General features: G+C 54.5%; 1 protein-coding gene across 5 annotated transcripts in view; it reads left to right on the top strand.

Moving 5' to 3' along the window:
* The window catches only part of COL27A1 (collagen type XXVII alpha 1 chain), a 145116-nt gene that overhangs the window by 62012 nt on the left and 62626 nt on the right, over positions 1–20478 (top strand). For all 5 annotated transcript variants that reach the window (XR_009532751.1, XR_009532752.1, XM_060100662.1 and 2 more), the window contains exons 14-22: positions 11–55; positions 8162–8215; positions 8879–8923; positions 12148–12201; positions 13473–13526; positions 14162–14215; positions 17469–17522; positions 17673–17726; positions 19327–19371. Coding sequence is in view for 3 of the 5 variants with exons in the window: in XM_060100662.1 (XP_059956645.1) it covers positions 11–55; positions 8162–8215; positions 8879–8923; positions 12148–12201; positions 13473–13526; positions 14162–14215; positions 17469–17522; positions 17673–17726; positions 19327–19371 (459 nt within the window). In the remaining 2 variants the exon portion in view is untranslated. The remainder of the gene's footprint in view (positions 1–10; positions 56–8161; positions 8216–8878; positions 8924–12147; positions 12202–13472; positions 13527–14161; positions 14216–17468; positions 17523–17672; positions 17727–19326; positions 19372–20478) is intronic.

Raw genomic sequence — 20478 nt, 5'->3', positions numbered from 1 at the left:
TTCTTTGCAGGGAGAACTGGGCTTACCAGGGCCCCTAGGAGTCCCTGGCCTCATTGTAAGTACACAGATGCCTGGGGACAGGGAGGGCCAGGATGCCGGGTGTGGGGAACAAGCCACAAGTCCCCTCAGAGGAGCTGGGGGAGCAGGACAGACGAGTCTAGGAAGGGGGCTGAGGGAAAAAAGCCCTGCTGTGTGGCTTCAGATGGATCACCTACCTTCTCCCAGACCCTTTCTTCATTAGTTAAGTGAGGATGGGTGCTTGGAGCATGGGACTGCCATGTACTTTCACACCTGCTGCCTGTCCATCGCTCTGCAGCAAGGTCTAGGCAGGTGGTCGTGTGCCCATTTGACAGGTGAGGTGCTTCAGGTCCAGACAAAGGAAGTGACTGGCAGAGGAGCTGAGGCTCTGGGCCATGCTGGACAGTCTTCTCCATCCTTTTCAGAACACTGACTTTGGAGCCAGACCACCTGAGTTCAAGTCACAGTTCTGCCACATCCTGGCTGTGTGACCTGGACCAATTCACTTACCCTCTCTGAGCCTTAGGTCCTCATCTGTAAAATGGGTATGGTGGTAGAATCCTCTTGGGGTGCCTGTGAGGATTAAATGAGGCATTGCTTGTACTGTCTTCGGCACAAGGTCTAGCACTCAGTAAATACTCATGTATTATAATATTGTTATTTTAAAATATTCTTTATTGTTACTGTCTCCTGGTGTGCCCGGGACCGAGAGAGGCCTGTACGCGGGGAGGTCAGAGGCAATCTGACCTCTAACTCCATCCAGGTTGGGGTAGCCTTGTGGAGTGGTGCTATTAGCCAGAACCCTGGCTCCACGCTGGGCCTTCAGAGGCTTAGTCTTGACCTTGGGCCTGGCCCCAAGAGCCAGTGACAGGCCCGAGCCTGGGAAATGAGTCTAGGAGCTTCCCTGAGAGTCATGCCCCCTCTCCTCTGTCCTTGGGGTCATACCTCATGGGGAGTGAGTCTGAGGGGCTTACACAAGTAGACCGTTCCCTAGTTTCACAAATGGGCTGCCAGCTTTGGCTACTCCAGCAACTGTGCCAAGAGATTCTATCGAGAAGGAGGCTGGAGAAGGCCCTGGAGAGTTGGGGGGCCCCATTGTTCAGGGGAGACCAGTCCTGGGAAGAGGGCCCAGAGGCTCCCATGGGCAATGTGCTCCTGCTCAGGTGGGTGGGAGCAGAACCAAGGCAGGGTCGGGGTGGAGGTCAGATCAACCTGTGTCTGAATCCTGGCCTCGCCTCCTCTGGGCTCTGTGGTCTTCAGTTACGGCCTCACTTCCCTGAGCCTCAGGGATCCACTCTGTAAGATGGGATCTTCGCTCCCGCTCTTGTTAGGACCACAGACACACCCGGTCCAGTCCAGTCAAGTGATTAAGAAGGTAGTCCCTACACCCAGATCACCTGGGTTCAAATCCTAGCTCTATCACTCATTTAATTGCAACTCTGAGCACATTTTTTACCCCTCCCCCCACCCCCATGCCTCAATTTCTTCATCTTTAAAATGGGAATAATATTAGTACCTAACTTGGGAGAATGTTGTGAGGATTTAAGGAAACTAGTACATATATAGTGCCTAGTACATAGTAAGCACTCAAGAAGCACTAGTTATAATAATAATAATGATAAATTTAATAATAATCATAATATGAATGATTTTACTATTACTTGTTAATAATAAAGTACTGTTAATATGTAGTGATTCAGTAGTAATAGTAGTAGTAGTAGTAGTAGTAGTAGTAGTAGTAGTAGTAGTAGTGTTTTACACACACACATAAGATATTTTATGCCTGGTAGCAGCCATCTGGAGTGCTGCATTGAGAAAGATTTCAAAGTCACATTGGAAATTAGTGGGAGAGGGTGTTGCAAATTGGTGATGTCTGCCTTGGCTTGGGGTGAGGAAGTGTCAACACATGAGTCATACATTTGTCATCCCTGATGTCCTTTGCTGAGCACCTTCTTTGGCACAAGGCACTGACCTGAATGCTTTGGAAAAAGAAATATCTGTGATGAGTGTTAGAGAACCTGACATTATGAGGATCTCAGAAGTCTACTGGTCCAACCTTCGCTAAGCTCAGCAGGACTCCCTTCTGGAGCATTTTGGTCATACGGTCGTTAAACTCCAACTTGAACACCCTGGTGTTGGAAGCTCCCTCCTGTGAAAGCCCATCCGCGTTCACAGAGCTCTCATTGTGCAGGGTTTTCCTGTGTTTTGAGCCCAGCTCATCTCCCTGCCCCTGAGAGAGGCTGTTCAAGATGTAAAGATGGTTGTTGTCTGTTCTTCCCAAGGCTCCTTCTTCAGGCTATATGATCCCCGTCCCCAAAGCATTTCTGAAGGGATGTTTACGTATCTTGGCTGTCATCCTTGGCACATGTGCCTATTTGTCATTGTTGGCGCCCACTATGTTGGATCCTGAGAGGGGCAAGAATACTGCTTGGCCAAATGCACACAGATCCTGGAGACTATGCCGTCATAGCCCTTGGCCTTCCTGACTCTTTACAAAGCCCTTTCCCACCGTTGCTCCCCTTTGCTCTCCACAGTTAGGGCTGCCAGATAAAATATAAGATGCCCAGTGAAATTTGAATTTCAAATACAATATTTAGAACACATTTATACTAAAATATCATTCATTTGTTTGATTGTTTATCTGACATTCAGATTTTAACTGGGCATCCTGTTATTTTGTTGTTTTTTTTGTTTTTTTGTTTTTGGTACGTGGGCCTCTCACTGTTGTGGCCTCTCCCATTGCGGAGCACAGGCTCCGGACGCGCAGGCTCAGCAGCCATGGCTCACGGGCCCAGCCGCTCCGCGGCATGTGGGATCTTCCCAGACCGGGATATGAACCCGTGTCCCCTGCATCGGCAGGCGGACTCTCAACCACTGCACCACCAGGGAAGCCCAGGCATCCTGTATTTTTATTCACTCAATCTGGCAACCCTGTGCTCAGTACCTCTTAGGAGAATCCCATTGGGCAGATGGGCAGACTGAGTCCCTAGGTCAAGGTCACACCCAAGGCAGGAGAAGATGGAGGCATGATCAGAGGCCATGCCCCCCAACTCCTAGTTCAGGGCACTTCTCTTCCTGCCCCCCTTCTGAGGGGCCTGAGCTAGGGGTGAGCCCTGGGTGTCGCTGCATTTCTCAGGCCCTGCACCCCCTCCTGATCCCCTTTCCAAAGAGCTGCTGTCCACCCCCACACCCCCAGCCCACCCTTGCCTTATGTCTTTCTCTGGCCACTTTCAGTCTCGCTTCCTGTTTTTAAATCCCCTTTGGTGCCAAGGTGACATTCCTTTTCCCTTGTGCCTGGGGGTGCCACAGGGCTAGACCTGCACCCACCAAATCACCACCACTCTCCTCCAAGCCAGTGCCCTCTCCCACCCAAGGCACCCCCTCGTGACCTGGATTTTTGGGGACAGCAGCTTCTGTGCTTGGGGAAAAAAATTGTTTCCCCAAAGAGTTGGAGAGGAAAGGAATTTTCTAACCAGGAGTTAAAGGGAAGAGGGATCGTGAGTCACATACGGTTTTCCAGAGGATGTGGGTTTTTAGCTGAGCAAATGGGAATTCCACATACAAATAATCATTTTAGTGGGGCTTCAGATTTATACAATGCCTTCTGTCTAGTCAGCTGAAGCAATTTGCATGCAGACTGAAGTCGAAACTTCCCCTGTCCCCTGGGTCCTTGCAGGCGGGAGGAAGGGTGAGGAGGACAGATTAACATGTATGGAGCTTCTGTCTCTGCTCTGTGTGTGCTTGACACGCATTAGGCTGGGAGCCTCGAGACGCTTGAGGCGGGCGGCAGCAGCCTGGTCACCCTGATGAGGAGGCTGAGTGGAGCCTGAGGTCACCAGCTAGGGACTTGCAACCCAGGCCTGTGTAACCCCAGTCTCATCAGCCGCTGGTGGCCCTCTGCAGAGACAGCCTGGAAACAGCCCCCTTTGAGTAACTGAAACCCTTTGGCTGGGCTTCAAGCAAAGTGTGCCTGTTTCCAGAATCTGCTCAACAAAGAAAATTTCTGTCTTTTTTATTCTGAGCGACACAAAGGGAATTTTGGCTTCTCCATTTAATGAGACCCAAAGAATATGTGATCTGGCCAAATGCCAGCATGTGGGATATAGTGGACAAGTCTACCATACGCTGTTACTAAATGATCATCTGGCTTTATTTCTTTGTCTAGAAATCAAGGTCAGGAACCCCACTAACTGGCATTGACCAAACCCTTGTGTGCTGGGTCCTGTGCTAGGTATTTAAGTATCATAGCAGGCCTCTGAGTGGGAAGTGGGATTACAATTGTACAGTCAAGGAAACCAAGGCTCAGAGAGGCTGAAGCACCTGCCCGAGGTCACCCAGCTGTCAAGCTGGAGCTCAGCCTGTGTTTACAGCTCGTGAACTTCACCGCTGCATCTAGTTCCACGAATGGAGAGAGTATGTGAGAGTGTGGACTGGGCAGTGCCAGTGGCTGTTCTCTGTGAGAGATGGTGCTTATTAAGACCACACAGGAGCCGGGACTGGCCACAGCTCCCAGGTCCTGTCCCCAGGGGGCTGACCCCCATCAGAGTTTCTGGAAAGAGGCCTTGTTGCCTTAAAAGGCAGTTCCAGGCAACACTGTGGCCAGATTTTAACCTAGAGGGTTTGTAAATGAGAGTAGTGTGCAGGCTTCTTTTTCACCCACTGATTTAGCCACTTTTCGTGAGGGCTTCCTCTGGGGCATGGGACAGGCAGTGGCCACATAGGCACCCGCATCAATGGTCCTGGGTATGGAACAGGCCATGAGCGAAAGCCACGTCAGGCTCAGACATGATGGCAGGAGCCCGACCTGGCCTGTGGGGTCAGGGAGGTGATGCTGGTGGTGAGGGCGGAGGTCAATGTGAGCTCAGGGCGGAGCACTCAGTATAGGAAGCAGTGGCCAAGGATGGCCCGGCTGCAGAGGAACAGCAGGGCAGGAAGGTAAGGCATGGGCGAGGGAGGGAGGGAGCTCTGCCAGCACCCACGAGGGTGGGTGATGGGAGCCCCCTAGGTTTTCTTTCAGGGGTCCTGGGCAAACGCCAGCCTGGATGCTTTCCGGCACACGGGACGCCGGAGTGGGACTCTTGCCTGTTTTTGAATCTCAAGCCTGTCCTCACACCCTGTCACTTATGAGTGAGCGCAATGAGGAAAGGCATCCTTGGGTCCTTTATTAGAGTAAACAGAGTCAATCCCAGGCTTGTGAGCATGGTCTGTGGGCCAAGACGGACAGACTAGACCTGTTCTGGCCCTGCCTATGTCCCCTGCTTGTTGCATAGTCTTGGGTTAGTTGCTTCACCTCGCTCTGAGCCTCGGTTTTCTCATCTGTGAAATGGAATGGCACTGATGATGGTGCTGACCTCATGGGGTTACTGTGAGCAGTTGGTGAGCGTCTGAACAGAGCTGATGAGACTGGGAAGTGTCTGGTGTGGTGCCTGGCACACAGTAGGAGCTCCTTCGGTGGTCACAGATGTGGATGGTTGGTTGTGTTCTTGGTGGGAGTCAACGAGATGAAGGGCAGAGTGTGTGGAGGAGGGTCTGGGAGTTTAGGCAAACATGGAAACAGGTTCCCCATTACAGGCATGACTCACTGTTCTTTCTCGTGGGACGTGACATTGTGTGTCACTTGGCCAAGCCACCCGCGACGGTATCGAGCGCGGAGCAGACTGGTATCTGCAGGCTGAACTGGGGGGAATGTGGCCTGAGGTTTTCTCCGTTCTCCCCCAAATGCTTTTATAGTCCAGCGTGGGGATCCTGCCCACACGAAGAAGACCTGCCCTGAGCAAGCGGCCACCTTCTCCCTGTGTGCCCTGCAGCCAGAACCCCTTTTCCACGGGTTCTTGGGTGGGATGCTACGCTGGCCCTCGCCTCCACCACACACAGACCCCCTTGGAGAGGCTCGCAGGGGTGGCACGCACACGCCGGGCTGTGTGGTACCTACATGGGCATCAGTCGGGCCTGTACTGAATTCACCCTCCACACAACAAGCCGCCGTCAGGTCTGGAGCGGGGAAGAGGGAGCCTGTGTTCCTGGAGCTGCTGGCTGGTCCTCTCTGCTCGAGGCCCCGGCCCCATTGGAGCCAACTGCGCTAGCAGGGCCTAGTCTGTTTATTTGTGCACCGCGGGGAACGCTGGGTGGCCACCCCTTGCTCCCTTCCTCCAGGAGGAGAGAGGGAGGGGGGAGCCGCAGCCAAAGCCTCCTGCTGAAATGCTCTTCTCTGAGGGGCCGGCTTTCCTTCAGTCCAGGCTCTCCCTGGCCAGCGATCCGGGCTTCTGCTCTCCAAAGATTACTTCAGAATTGCTTAGAAGCTCTGGGGACAGACTGCCTGGTGTGAATGCCAGCTCTGCCCAGCTCTGTGATTTGCTCAAGCCCTCGCCTCTCAGAGCCTCAGTTTCCTCATCTGTAAAATGGGGAGAGTAGCAGACGGACCATGAAGGGCTGTCGTGAGGAGTAACGGAGTTGAGGCATGTGAAGTGCGTAACACAGTGCTTACCAGCCAGTGTCGTTTGTATTGCTATCATCACCTGTTAAACTGAGAGCCCGCTTTCTTAATAGGATTACTTGATGGGAACTGAAAGCAGAGTTCCTTGGCAAAGGCTCAGCTAGGTTTGGTTTGACCCAATCAGGTGGGTCCAGGGGGGCGGGGGGTGAGAATCTGCATTTGCCTCAGCCAGGCCTTGCTGTTGCCGTCTGTGCGCTCCACGTCTCTCCCTCTGTCTCTCTCCTGGGGACATTCCACTGCACAGGCTCCTCGGCCCGTCCGCCCGTCCGTACGCAGGAGTCAGCAGGAACGTGACGTTTCATTCTCTGCCAGCCTCCCTCTGAGCTGTCTCCAGGCAGCTCCCACAGGAACCCGTTCTTGAACCTGGCCACCTGGAGCAGCCTTGGTTCCTCAGTGCTTCAGAGCATTTGTCAGGGGGCCTCTGTGGAGCCTGATTCAGGGATGTGGGAAACTGAGGCCCAGAGAGGTGAAGCACATTGACTGGGCTCACACAGCAGCCAGACACTCAGATCGGTCACAGAGGATGGACAAGGGAGAGAAGAGGTTATTTCAGGGGCTCCCTTTCTCTGGGGGGGCGCTTACTGTGATGGCTGTGGCTGAGGGCAGTGGTGATGGGGGAGGGCAGGAAGTGAGAACGAGACTTCAGGGAAAGAGGGTGGGCTTGTTTAGAGAAAATCCATTCACCCCTTCCCTTTAGACCAGGGTTTCTCACCTCAACGCTACTGACATTAGAGCCAGCTAATGCTTTGCTGTGGGGCCTCCACCCACGAGATGCCAGTGGCACCTCTTGAGTTGTAACCACCAAAAATGCTTCCAGGCAGTGCCAAGTACCTTATACATGTAAGTCAGTTACTTCTCCAAACGACTCTAGGAAACGCAGAGTATTAGTCCCTGTTTTAGATGAGGGAACTGAGGCACGGAGAGGTTAACCCCCGAAATCGCACAGTGAGTGAGCAGCAGAGGAGAGGTGGGACAGGGGGTCTGGCCTCGACCTACACTCACTGCCTCCCGGCCTTTCCCCAGCCCTCAGTGAAGGCCCCCCGTGAAGGGAACGTGACTCTCCAGGGTCTAGGACCTCCTCTGCTCTCGCCTTGGACAGTCTGATCTGATCTGACGCTGGGTCTCCAGCCTGTGGTCCAGGACCTACCCGCTGTTCTTAGTGTCCTACAGGGTCCACCTGCACCTCGGGTGTCTGTGATTGACAGCCCCACCCCTTCCTTGCTGCTGTCCCAAGGAGGTGGCCCAGCTTCTGGAAGCAGGAAGTTCCTGCCCCTCACTAAGCTAGAGGAGTCGAAGCCTCTGTGTGTGCTTATTTAACCCTCATAACAGCTTTCAGGGTGAGGGATCATTGTCCCCATTTTATAGATCAGGAGGTCGAGGTCCACAGAAGCCCAGTGAAATGCCCTGAGTCCCTTAACTAGTATGGGATGTAAAGAATCTAATAGGAGGTGGAAAGGAGTGGTAAACGGGACAGCAATCAAGAAGTGAACTTGGGAGAGGTCCTCTGTGAAATTGACTCCGGTACTTCAGTGGAGATGAACGTGCCTAATTACAAGGTCAACCCAGGGGGATTGCGTCCTCGAAATCCTTCCCAGGTCCAGCCTCCTGTGAGCCAGCTCTCATGGCTTCCTCTTCTCTTTCTCTTCCCAGGGCGACATGGGAGCATTGGGTCCAATTGGCTACCCAGGACCCAAGGGCATGAAGGTAAACGAGAGCTGTCCCTTAATTCGAGTCTCATCACAGCTGGGCAGCCCCTGACTCATTTCAGCCCGGAAGGAAGGCTACCCTGATACGGTGTTGGGGGGCACTCAGAGGGGAGCTGGGGTGGAACGTGGCAGATTAGGGGCTCAGTGCTTCTCAGTCTTGAGAGCCGGTCATCGGCCGCATGTCATTTATGCCAGACATCTTCATTGGACAGCAGTCCTCCAGCTGTGCATGAGTCAGACTTGGTTCTGGACTTCAGGGCACTGAAAGTCCAGTGGGGGCCATTACCAGGAGCACAGAAACTCTATATAATGGCGAGCCAGTGAGTTCAGGACATCCCTGAGTAGGATGGGTGTGCAGGAGAAAGGTGGGCTAAAATTGCCCGGACCACGTTCCAGGGATGATTCCATTTGGCCAAGCGTGTGACACGGCTCATGAAGCCTATCTCTCCCCATCGGCACCCTTCTCCCCTGGATGTGTCCAGAGCACTGCGATTCACAAGTCAACTGCCCCTTCTCATGGTCCTGCAGTCCACACCACTGCCCTTTGGGCTGGGGCCTCCAGCACGGGGTCTTGCAGCAAGCCAGTGGGTTTACGCCAGGGCTCTTGACTTGTGGGGTTTTGAACGTCCCTCACAGCTGAACCCTGGCCTCTGTCTTGCAGGGACTGATGGGAAACGTGGGGGAACCCGGACTGAAAGGTGATAAGGTGATCTGAATACTCCCTTATTGCACTGTGTTTTGTCTGCATGCGAACCCCCTCAGCCTCGACGCTGCTGCTGATTTCTTGCCAGGTCCACTCCCCTGCACTCTTACTGCCTCCCCTCTGGCCCCGCTAAATCTGCGCTCCCCATCTTCTTCCTTGTTAACTCTGGGTGGGACCCAGGAAGATGGTTCTGGAGGCACGCAGACCTTGGCAGACAGAGTGTGGGGGGCTCTTGAGACCCGGGTCGGGGGTAGGGTAAGGCAGGTCTCCGAATTTGGGGAGCAAAGCTGAGGCCAAAGCCACAGAACACGGGGTGGGTGGGGAGGAGCGGTGCTGAGATGATGGGCCCCAGGGCAGGGCTGAGGGGGGGTCCAGAGACCCCTCCCAGGCGTAGGAGGAAACAGATGCACATCAGCCGCCCAGATGAGAACAGGGAGCCCCATCCCAGAGTCTGAAAATGCAACGGAAAAGCCAGGACGGGCCCCTGAGCTCCCACCTGCTTTCCTGCCAGCTGCCACGTGCCCTCCGCAGCCCTGCTGCTGAACTGACCCCGGGCCAAACCAGAGCTGGAGGTGGGTAGGTGGGACCCCGGGGCCCAGCATGGGGCAGCACCTGGCCTGGGTCCTGCAGCATCTGAGCCAAGAGACATGGAGGGCAGGGAGTGGTGCCCCTGTGCTCTGCCCTGTGGCCATCTCCCTGCCCTCCCCTCTGGCTCAGGGAGTGTGGGAGAGCTTCTGGCAACATCCCAGGTTCCATACCTGAGTCAATAAGAGCTGCTCAGCTGCTACCGGGGCCAGGCTGCCTCTGCACCTGTCTTCAGATGACTCTTCTCCTCCTAAATCCGAGGAACAGGTACAGGTACAGGTACAGGTACCGGCGCTGAGCCCGCTCTGAGTGCTTTGCGGGGCTTAGCCCGGGCATCCTCCACCCCTCTGTGAGATAGGAAGCTTGCCGAGCACAGACAGCTGGTAAGTAGTGTCAGGATTTGAACCCAGGCACTGCCGACAGAGACCTCCACCACGAAGCAAGACTGAGGTCGGAAGGGCAGAGCCAGTGAGGCCCTTAGAGGTCACCTCCTCCGGTGCCTACATTTCACAGCAGGGAAGCAGACCCAAAGAGGAGAAGAGATGCATCGAAGGAAACTCAGTGATCTGTTGGAGCCAGCCCAGACCCTGGATTCAGAAAGTTAGAGCTGCTAGGCAGAAATGGGCACCCCAGATTGTCTCACCCACTCCCACCCCTAGGTACCTGGCCGTGCCGAGCTCAGCCCAGTCTTCTCATCTGTTTCCCCCTTTCCCATCTCCTCCCGTCACGCCCAAGCCTCCAGCTGCAGCTCCCTCTGCCTGGCCGACTCAGCTCTGCCCCCTGGCTCTGCCCTGCTGCCTTTGCTAAGCCCCCTCTTCCAAGGCACGGCCCTCCCTCTGGAGATGCAGGGGCTTTCTGTTGGAGGTGGGGCCTCCCCACAGCTACCTGTTTACCCTGCGGTGTGAGTCATCAGCCCTCTGGAAATGTTGAAGTCATGGAGGAGGGGAAGGAAGTGGGGGAAATCGGAGTGTAGGCAGGGAGCTTTTTATAGGCCCTTTGCAGAGCTGGCCTCCAGCTCACTGTTTCTTCAGGAACATGGCAATCAGTGTGTTACATAGAACTCGGCTGGCTTGCTGACTGGTGGTGCCTGGGACATTGAGAGAGGTGAAAGCACTGGAAAAAAAAAGAAAAGAGGAGAAAATTATTTTCCTGTTCGTAGATCTCAGGAAAATCAAATAAGTCTTAAGCGTTGAAAAAAAAGAAAAATAAGAAAAGCAAAAGAAATCTCTTTTCTGCCCCTTTGGCTGGGGCAGGGTCTTAATATTTTGGGGGGCAGGGTTCTGATCAGCCCCTCTTCACTCCCACCCTACCCCCTGGCCCTCCCCTGGGGTGATGGAGCCACCCCTTCATGTTCCATGGTCCTCCTGCCCAGAATCCCAGATTGTCCATGACCCAGCCTGGCCTCAGTCCCACTTACAACAACCTGGCTCCGTCTCCCACCATGGCAGCACATTCTGGAACCCAGACTCCTGCGCCAGGCCCAGCTTTCTCCAAATCCATTGTCCTGATTTCTTAGGTGCCTTTGAAACTTTTTTTTTTAAACCATCTTACTGCTCCTTTGGACATTAAAAAAAAAATGTTCCTTGGTTCCTAAAATTCTGGGATATTGTACAAGATTTTCCAAACTGGAAAAACCAAAGTAAGTTAAACTTGTTTTTTATTTAAAAAAAATTCTGGCTTTGGTTCTACCAAGGAAGTTCTGCTGGATCATGGCCTTAGCTGCACAACATGAGTTCTCTAAGATTCTCCATTCTTCCTGGGTTTTTCTCCCCATTCCTCCAACTGCTCCCAGGGCTGTGAATGTTTTCTGAGTCCTGGGGCCAATGTACCAACATGGAAAGCTGGAAATGATGAGGGCTGTGTGAGACGGTTCCAGCTCCAAGGAGAAACATCTCCCAATCTGGTTCTGCGACAGCTCATTTACCAGGATGTGGCTGAATACAGGGAGGGACTAGAAGAGGCCTCCGACAGCCAGGATCAGTGTCACCAAGCCCATGCAGTGTGTCATCTTAGAAAAGAAACACCCAGACCTAACTCGAGACCAGTTTACTCGCTGTTTACACATAGTCTTAACTAACCAGGTGCTCCGGTTTCTCATGCTATAGCTGATTAAAAGCAGCTAATTAACAGTAGACCGAAGCAGATTGCTGGCATAGAAACTCCCACAGAAGGACGAAATGACAGCTCACAGCCTGGTGGTGAAAAATATCAAACAACAGATGCAAGCACTCAGTGGCGCAGGGCCACTGTCCAGGCTGCACGCTCCTCTGTGTGACATCAGTTGATGATGAGGAGGCTGAAAGATCAAGGCACAGCTCCTTTGACCCTCAAGTGTCTGTTCTCCTGACAAGGCCACGTGACATTGGGCAGTTTAGTTTCTGTTAGTGGAATGTTCAGCCACGTGAGCAACCCCAGGCAGACCTGCACATAAGCTGGCTTTGTCCCCCCAGGGCCTACCTTCCCTACCCGGGGCAGGGCAGGGCTGGGAGCTGCCCTTTTCTGTAACAAGGCTGCTGCTGGGCAGATCGACTTTGGAAACAGCCTCAGCAGAGCTGTACCCTCCCAGTGGGTCTGGATGTCGGGGAGAATTCCAGAACCCACCGTGGTCTCCATCGTAACCTTCTTTGCTGGTGTGTATTTAGGGTGAACAAGGGGTTCCGGGTGTGTCAGGAGATACCGGATTCCAAGGAGACAAGGTAATTTCAGCAGGTTCGCCCCCTGCCCCCTGCCCTGCCCTTCTCTGGCTCTGGCTTCCTTCCCAGGGCCCGTCAAGGGCCAGGACCTGCCTGTAGGATGGCTTCCTTTCACACAGTCCTGTCTTCTCCATCGTCCGTCTACCCTCTCATTGTCTCTTCCCTGGACTTCACAATGGCCTCCTGACTTATTCCCAGGCCCCAGCCTCTTCCCTCCCAGTCTGTCTTCCTCACCGCCACAAAACTGTTCTGAGGGCCCAGCTCTGCTCTGTGCTCACAGCCCATCCATGGCTCCCTACTGCTCCCAGAGTGGTGTCCTGGCTCCTTGCCCCGGCACCCGGACCCCCCAGTGCACAGGACACTCTGACACTTTCCTGCCCCTTGCCCTTCTAGCCCTGTGCTCCAGCCCCACTGACCTGCCCGCTGCACCTCAAGTTTGCACACACTGCTGCCTAGCCGGGCACACCCTCCGCCCCGCCTGGGCATGGCCCAGCCCGGCCGCAGAACCCCGCGTGGATGCCATTTTCTCTACCTGCTCAGGAAGTGACCATTCCCTTCTCTGCCATTCTCATTCCCTGCCCATCACCTGCAGTAGCACATTTCTCCCCTGGTTGGTGGGGATTTGTGCTCAGCCCCCTGCCAGATAGCAGGTTCCCAAGGATAGGGCCCCCGGCTGGCCTGGAGGAGCTCAGCTTAGGGTACTGCATGGAGTGGTGAACATTTAAGACACGTCTGAGTGAGTAGCTGGCCTGACTGACTGAGGAACCCAGGCAGCCTGCCGAGGCCGGCTCCTCTTTGCCTGTGTCCGGCACCATGTGGCCACATCTGGACCTCACCCAGCCAGTCAACGAGACCCAGATGTTGGCCAGCTCTCCCTCTTCCTCTCCCCTCCCTCCTGGCTGGCCTGTCCTGACCCAGCCTCAGTGTCTCTGGGTTGCGAGCCACGCAGGCCTGGCTGCCTCTCCAGCTGGGCCCCAGGCTCCAGACTTCCCCGGGCATCAAGGGCGCTTCAGTGCTTGCTTGGAGGCCCAGGGTCCCGGGTTCCAGGATGACCTGGTGAGGACAGGAGCTGCTGTTTCACCTTTGCATCCCCGGGTCCCAGCCTATAGGGCTGCCAAGCTGGAACTTGCAAGCAGGGAAAAGGACTGGGGAGCTCATCCTCCCCCCTAAAAGTGGATGTTCTCCAAGCCTCAGGCCGGCAAGAATGACCAAGCGCCGTTCATCTGGCCATTTCCGGTCCTTACTAACCACAGTTTGCTCTGCATCTTTTTCAGGGGAGCCAGGGATTACCAGGGTTCCCAGGCGCACGGGGGAAGCCAGGGCCTGTGGTAAGTACCTTCTGCTCTGAGGTCCCCAACCTCACACTCTCCAAATGGTCATGGAATGTGGCCAGAGATGCTTTCACATCCAGGATCTCCTTTCCTCTCGCAGCAGCTCTGGGAGGCGAATAGAGCAGACCAGAAATGGAGATTCACCCATTTTACAAATGAGGACACTGAGGCCCAGAGGGGCAGGAGTACACCCAGCGTCATAGATAGGTATCAGTCACTGGCAGACCTCTGGTGAGAATCAGGGCTCCCAATGTCTTGTAAATCATAGTAACATTATTAATAATAGCAGTGGGTGTCTGTTTATTTATTGAATGTTACTGTGCATCAGATCCTTCCTGTGCTATACCTCTCTGAAGTCTGCCAACAACCCCAGGAGTTAGAGACTGATTGCTCCCATTTTACAGATGGGGAAAGTGAGGTTCCAAGGTGAAGTGACTTGCCCTGGATCCTGTGGCTAGCAAGTGTAGGAGATGGGGTTTGAAGCGTAGCTCCTTGCAGTTACCTAGGCAGATTTCACTCCTATTCTCCTGAGTTTTCCAACCACCCCCAGCCAGGGGGGCTAATACAGGAGATCCAGGGAAGGTAGACCCTCACTTAACCCTGCCTCCTCCACAATCTCTTCTCTTCCATAGGGCAAAGTTGGAGACAAAGGATCCGTTGGGTTTCCTGGGCCCCCTGGACCCGAGGTATGCAATACCCTATTTCTCTGTGTCTGGCTACTACTGGGACTGGGTGTTGTGCTTGGGAAACCAAGGCTCAGAGACAGGGAGAGACTTGCCTGAGGTCACACAGCAGATGAGATATGGGGCTGAGCATAGAAATTCCTTTTCTGCTTCTGTGCCTCCGGGCTTCCCTAGAGGCTCTCAAAGGCAGTGGCCCAGAAGCTGGCCTCAGACAGCCTCCCCAGCTTCATAGCCGCCTTCACAGTTTCCAGAAACAAACATCAGGAAAACCCTCTGAGCTCTACTACCTCGACCCTTCACGGGAGCTCCCCACATTCTCTACCCTGAGGATGGAGGCATCCAACCCCTCCGAGCCCTGGAACTTTTCTAACTGCCCACAGCCACCCTGCAGAAGTGCAGGGCTCATGGCTCACAGGGATGGGGAGCAGGGGACAAGTGTAAAATTCTGGTGTTTGATGGAGAAGGAGAAATAGTGAAGGATGGATAAAGCAATTAACATAACAACTCTAGCTGAGTCAGTAGAACCTGAGAGATTCTGATACATGTGATAACGAGCACAGGTATGTTAAACGTTCATCGGGCTTCCCTGGTGGTGAAGTGGTTGAGAGTCCGCCTGCCGATGCAGGGGACACAGGTTCGTGCCCCGGTCTGGGAAGATCCCACGTGCCGCGGAGCGGCTGGGCCCGTGCGCCATGGCCCCTGAGCCTGTGCGTCCGGAGCCTGTGCTCCGCAACGGGAGAGGCCGCGGCAGTGAGAGGCCCGCGTACCGCAAAAAAAGAAAAAAAAAAAAAAAGTTCATCAGCTGGCATTTATGAACAAAGGAGCGAGGCAGCTAGTCGAGCCCCTTTTGCTCTCCCCCCACCCCACCCCAAACCCCAGTACGGGGACCAGCTCTGGAGAGCAGGGTGGACGGTGCTAGGGCTACTGTCTGTCTCAGGGGGTCTAGGTCAGCCCTAGCCGCACCCCACCTCTACACACCTCCCCGGCCTGGGGCCTTGCACATTCGTAAGGTCTCCGAGACAGAAGTCTAGTTCTGCCGGGTTCTCCAGATCCTTCCAGAGATCACTCCTGGTATCGCCCGGATGGATGAGAGAGTGTTTCCTGAAAGCTACAAGTTCTGCTTTCCATTCTGTTGACTTTGGCCATGACACAGTCCTATCTTTAGACGAATGGACTTGGCCTCTCTTCCATGGACCTGGTTCCTGCCCCTGGTCACTGTGGAAAAGGACTTCTCTGAGAGTCCGGGTTTCCCGGCAGTCTGGCCAGTGCGGGTGGAAAGCCTGCTGCTGCACATGTATTAGGCACCTCCTCATGCCAGGAGGCTGCGTCGTCTCTTCGGGATGAGAACTGGTCGAATGGTCGCCACACCCGGTGAGGGAGATACTGCTACCACTGTTTACAGATGAGGGAACTGAGTCACAGAGCGGGGGAGTGACCTCCTCAGGGTCACTCTGCTACTTGTAGCAAAGAAGGTCTTTATTTGCTCTTTGGCTCCCTCCTGGGGCCCTGGACAGACGGGGGTGGGGTCTTCCTCCCCCATCTTTGTGTTCTGTTTGGATTGGCAGACTCAGTATCCAGAAGATGGCTCAGCGCAGCTGAAGACAGAAGCTGACGAGCATGTCAGCGCTTTCACGGCTCTTTGCCTCTTTTCAGCCGCCGACCGTGGGTGCAGCTCCAGCTCCCTAGCCCCCGTGTGAATTAGCTCTTGCACTCATCAGTGGGTGCGAGCTGTGTGAGGGCTAGAATTTGATCAGGATCCTGACCTTCAAGTTCTCCCTGGAGACAGGCCCACCCCAGGCAGACTTGTTTTGTTTTCCCAGGACACAGGACCCAAAACCCTTTGGAATGCAGATTTTTATGGAGTGCTTACCAGGTGCCAAATACTGAACTAAGCGCTGCACTCACCTTACTCTCTTTAAGCCTCGGAACAGCCCTGTTAGATGATTTTATGGTCGCCATTTTAGAGGTGAGGAAGGTGAGGCCCAGAGAGGCTTAGAAACCTGTCCAGGGTCACACAGTGAGTCGGAGCAGAATGGGACTTTGAGTCTTTCAATTTGAAGAAAAAGACATGGGGCTTTAGCTCCATGTGTGTTAGCTCCAAATTCAGGACCATTCTTGCCTTTGCTAATGAGAAGAGTGAGAGAATGCTTGAACTGGAACTTAATGGGAGTTACCAAAAGCCCAAAAGAGGAAGGGGAAAAAGCCACTTACCAAGGCGAAGTGGGGGAGCAGTCTGATCTCAGGGATTCATATAAGAAGGCTTTGGTTTCTGGCTGGCAGAAAACTGAGGGAGTAGTGGGTCTGCCCTGAAAGCAAATGGGGTTCTAGACTGAATTAACAGAGGTATTACACCTAGAACAAGGAAGGGGATGTTCTTATACTGGCCTGTGCTGGTCAGTTCACAGCCAGAGAAGCATGGGTGTCCTAGTGATCACCAGCATTGGAAGCTGGGCAGTTGGAGAAAGCCAGACTTGAGGGGCCCTGGGCCCCTGACTAGAAGGGACAGAGGAGGACAGGCCTTTTCTGTTGAGGAAGGGAGGAGATTCTGCTCCGCGTCAGGAAGAAGCTTCCATTGTACAGTCATCCATCTAGTACATCTCAGTGGGAATTTCAGCTTCCGATATGAGCTGAGATTTACTAGATCAGTCCTTTTTTTTTTTTTTTTTTTTGTGGTACGCGGGCCTCTCACTGTTGTGGCCTCTCCCGTTGCGGAGCACAGGCTCCGGACGCGCAGGCCCAGCGGCCATGGCTCACGGGCCCAGCCGCTCCGCGGCATGTGGGATCTTCCCGGACCTGGGCACGAACCCGTGTCCCCTGCATCGGCAGGCAGACTCTCAACCACCGCGCCACCAGGGAAGCCCTAGATCAGTCCTTTTTGAGCCTTTCAAAGTCACAACAAACCCAGAACATAGAGGATCCCTGCAGTAAAGGACGGCACTTCTCAGAGCAGAGGATGGCTGGCTCTGAGGCCCTGGCTGCCCCAGGCTTAGGACTCGGGAAAGTCTGGATTAGACGAACTTGTATGTGCTTGTTCCTGTGCTGAGACCTTCCTGCCTTGTCTTCCTTAATTTTCTCAGCACCTCTCTGAAGTGTAGGGGCTGATTCTTTGTTTTAGAACTGTGATAACTGACTGCCCAGCATCACATCCCCTGCAGGATGAGATGGAAAACCAGGTCGGTCCCCCTCTAAGACCTGTGGTCTTAGCATTTCCCTTCATAGTCCCTCTGGGTGACTTCTGCCCTCTGCTTCCGTTCAGGGATTTCCTGGAGACATTGGCCCCCCTGGGGACAACGGCCCAGAAGGCATGAAGGTGAGTCCCTGCCCAGGGGAGCTCCAGTTGATGAGAATGACAACTCTGTGGAAACCATGGGCCTGCTTCCAAGCCAGCAGGAGTCTTACCAGCCTGTGATGGAGATGGAGGTGCTGCCTCTGAGACCCCTTTTTGTTCCCTTCTCACCAGGGTAAGCCTGGAGCTCGAGGCCTGCCGGGACCCCGTGGGCAGCTGGGGCCAGAGGTGAGACCGTCTGGCCCTGCCCCCTGCCCATCCCTCCCAGCTCCCAGCCTGCTCTCTCCTGGGTCCTGGAGGCCTTAGATGAGGGCCAGGGCCCCTCAGTCAGGAGACACAGGGCCCAGGGCCACCTCAGGCTTGCCCTCCAGCTCACCCTTTACAGCCCTGCCCCGTGACCTTTCCAGGGTCCTTCTCTGCCCCGACCTGACTGGCGGGTCACTCCCACCACGCAACCCCATTGCCCTGGGGTTTTCTCTCTCAGAGCCACCGCCACTGCTTCGGCTCACAGCAGCACAGTTTATTGGGGTATTGATATGGGAGGGAAGGAATCGTCAGCTCACGTGAGCTCCTGAATCTCAGGGGAATAAAGACACTACGTCGGGTCCCATGGTTAGTGGCAGGCAGCATTAGGATTCCAACCCAGGTCTGCTGAACCCAAAGCCCATGGCATAGACCCTATAACTTCTGGGCTCCTGGGGGCTGCCTCCGGCCTCCCCAGAGAATGACAAGACTTGTGCAGCCAGTAAGTGGCAGGGTGAAGATGTGCTTATTGACCCATTCATGATGAAGGGGATTGACAAGTCCTCTGGGCTTGCTGGAGCATCAGATGTAGGGCCGTTGGATGCCTCACGGGCTGGTCCCAGGTTTTCCTGTGCACGAGACCCTCCACTGCACACCTTGGCCTCAGGCCTCAGGTCCCCCATGACACACAGCCCTGGGTGAGGGTGCAGGAGGCCCAGACTCACCACGACCACAGGCAGGCATCTGGCTGACATGGGTCCCTTCTCAGGCTGGTTCCGGGTCTGGTATACCAGACGGGCCAGTCTGGAGGCTGCCTGAGCCTGTGGGAGGGCCTGAGGCATCTCCACGAGCGGAAAGCAGGAAGGAGGGTGGGAGGGAAAGACAGCACCAGCCCCGTGCTTCCGTCTACACTCACGTTCCCACGTTACCACTCATATGCCTGCCGCTTGCTCATGTCTTCATTGACTCATCTGTCCACTCATACATTCATTCGGTCCTCCGCCTCTTCCCTCTCTTGTGCCCGCCTCCCAGCCTTCATGCACCACACACCCACTAGACCCCGGGCACACTCATCCTGAGTGATGTCGGGGGCATGGCTTCAAAAAAGAATGAGACATCGTGGCTCTCCTCCGGGAACTCAACTTAGGCTACTCACCAGAGTTTAGGATGATCCTCTCTGCCCTGCACCCTTTTACAGGTGGGGAAACTGAGGCACAGTGAGGGTAAGTTCTTTCACTGAATAAATGGCAGAGCTCAGAATAGAGCCCGTATCTTTGAGCTGCCGTCTGGGCTGTACTCCCACAGCATATGATAGGGTTTGCCGCTCCTGCGCAGCACTACCACCAGCCTGCTAGCCACATTCACAGGGCACCTGGAGCCCCATTCACACAGAAGCCCCCATGTGGCCTGGCCTCTAGGCCTCTGCCCTGGGTGGGGCTAGGCAGGGGGCCCAGGTGCACCACTTCTAGGTCCAGGAGAACTCTCCTGTGCCCACCCCTTCCCCTCCTAACAGGTCAAGTGCTCCAAGGCAACCCCTGGGTTAACTTTCTCCTTTTTGTTCCTCTCTCGTGTCTCCCGACTCTAGGGAGATGAGGGACCCATGGGGCCACCGGGGGCCCCTGGCTTGGAGGTGAGTGTTGCTGGCTCGGGGGAGGTGGGATTTGTCAGTGCTGAGCCAGCTGTGTGCAGGTGGGCAACATCTGGGTGGTGCTCTGGAGAGAAGTTGTCAGTCAGGGCCTTGGGCCCCCCCAGGGATGGAGCTAGGACAGACCCCAGAGGAGAGAGACAAGGGGCAGGAAACTGTTCTTGTGCACCTACTGTGTGCTGGTGCTTTGCGCATCCATTTCCGTTCATTTGATTCTCCTGTGAGAGAGACAGTGCCTTTCTTAGTTTCATTCAAGGCCCTCACGGCTCAAACAGCGAAGGGCTTAGCCCAGTATCTCATAGCCAGGAAGCGAGGATGCCCTGCCTGGAAACTGACTCTGCATTCTCTCCACTGCTGCAAGTGGCCTTCCAGAAAGAAGGTGGATGTCCCGCCCCACCTTCAGTCGCGATTGCATAAATTGGCAGTTTGTGGATTTTTTTGGTCTCAGGACCTCTTTACGTTCTTAAAAATGATTGAGGGGCTTCCCTGGTGGCGCGGTGGTTGAGAGTCTGCCTGCCGATGCAGGGGACATGGGTTCGTGCCCCAGTCTGGGAAGATCCCACATGCCGCGGAGCGGCTGGGCCTGTGAGCCATGGCCGCTGAGCCTGCGCGTCCGGAGCCTGTGCTCCGCAACGGGAGAGGCCACAACAGTGAGAGGCCCGCGTACCGCAAAAAAAAAAAAAAAAAAAAAAAATGATTGAGGGGCTTCCCTGGTGGCACGGTGGTTGAGAGTCCGCCTGCCGATGCAGGGGACACGGGTTCGTGCCCCGGTCCGGGAAGATCCCACATGCCGCGGAGCGGCTGGGCCCGTGAGCCATGGCCGCTGAGCCTGCGTGTCTGGAGCCTGTGCCCCACAATGGGAGAGGCCACAGCAGTGAGAGGCCCGCGTGCCGCAAAAAAAAAAAAAAAAAAAAAAGAGATTGAGGACCCAAAATGCTTTTCTTTGTGTGGGTTACATCGATATGAGTACTTAAAACTGAGAAACTTTGGATCAATTCATTCAAAATTAATTACAAACCTGTTTCATGTTAATAAAAATAATAGTTTTTTTTTAAAAATAGTTATATTTTCCAAAGCAAAATCATCTAATGA

This window comes from Mesoplodon densirostris, chromosome 6, assembly GCF_025265405.1.
Source record: "Mesoplodon densirostris isolate mMesDen1 chromosome 6, mMesDen1 primary haplotype, whole genome shotgun sequence".
Taxonomy (NCBI): domain Eukaryota; kingdom Metazoa; phylum Chordata; class Mammalia; order Artiodactyla; family Ziphiidae; genus Mesoplodon; species Mesoplodon densirostris.
The sequence above is the reverse complement of the archived record's forward strand: the minus strand, read 5'-3'. Positions and strand labels throughout refer to the sequence as shown.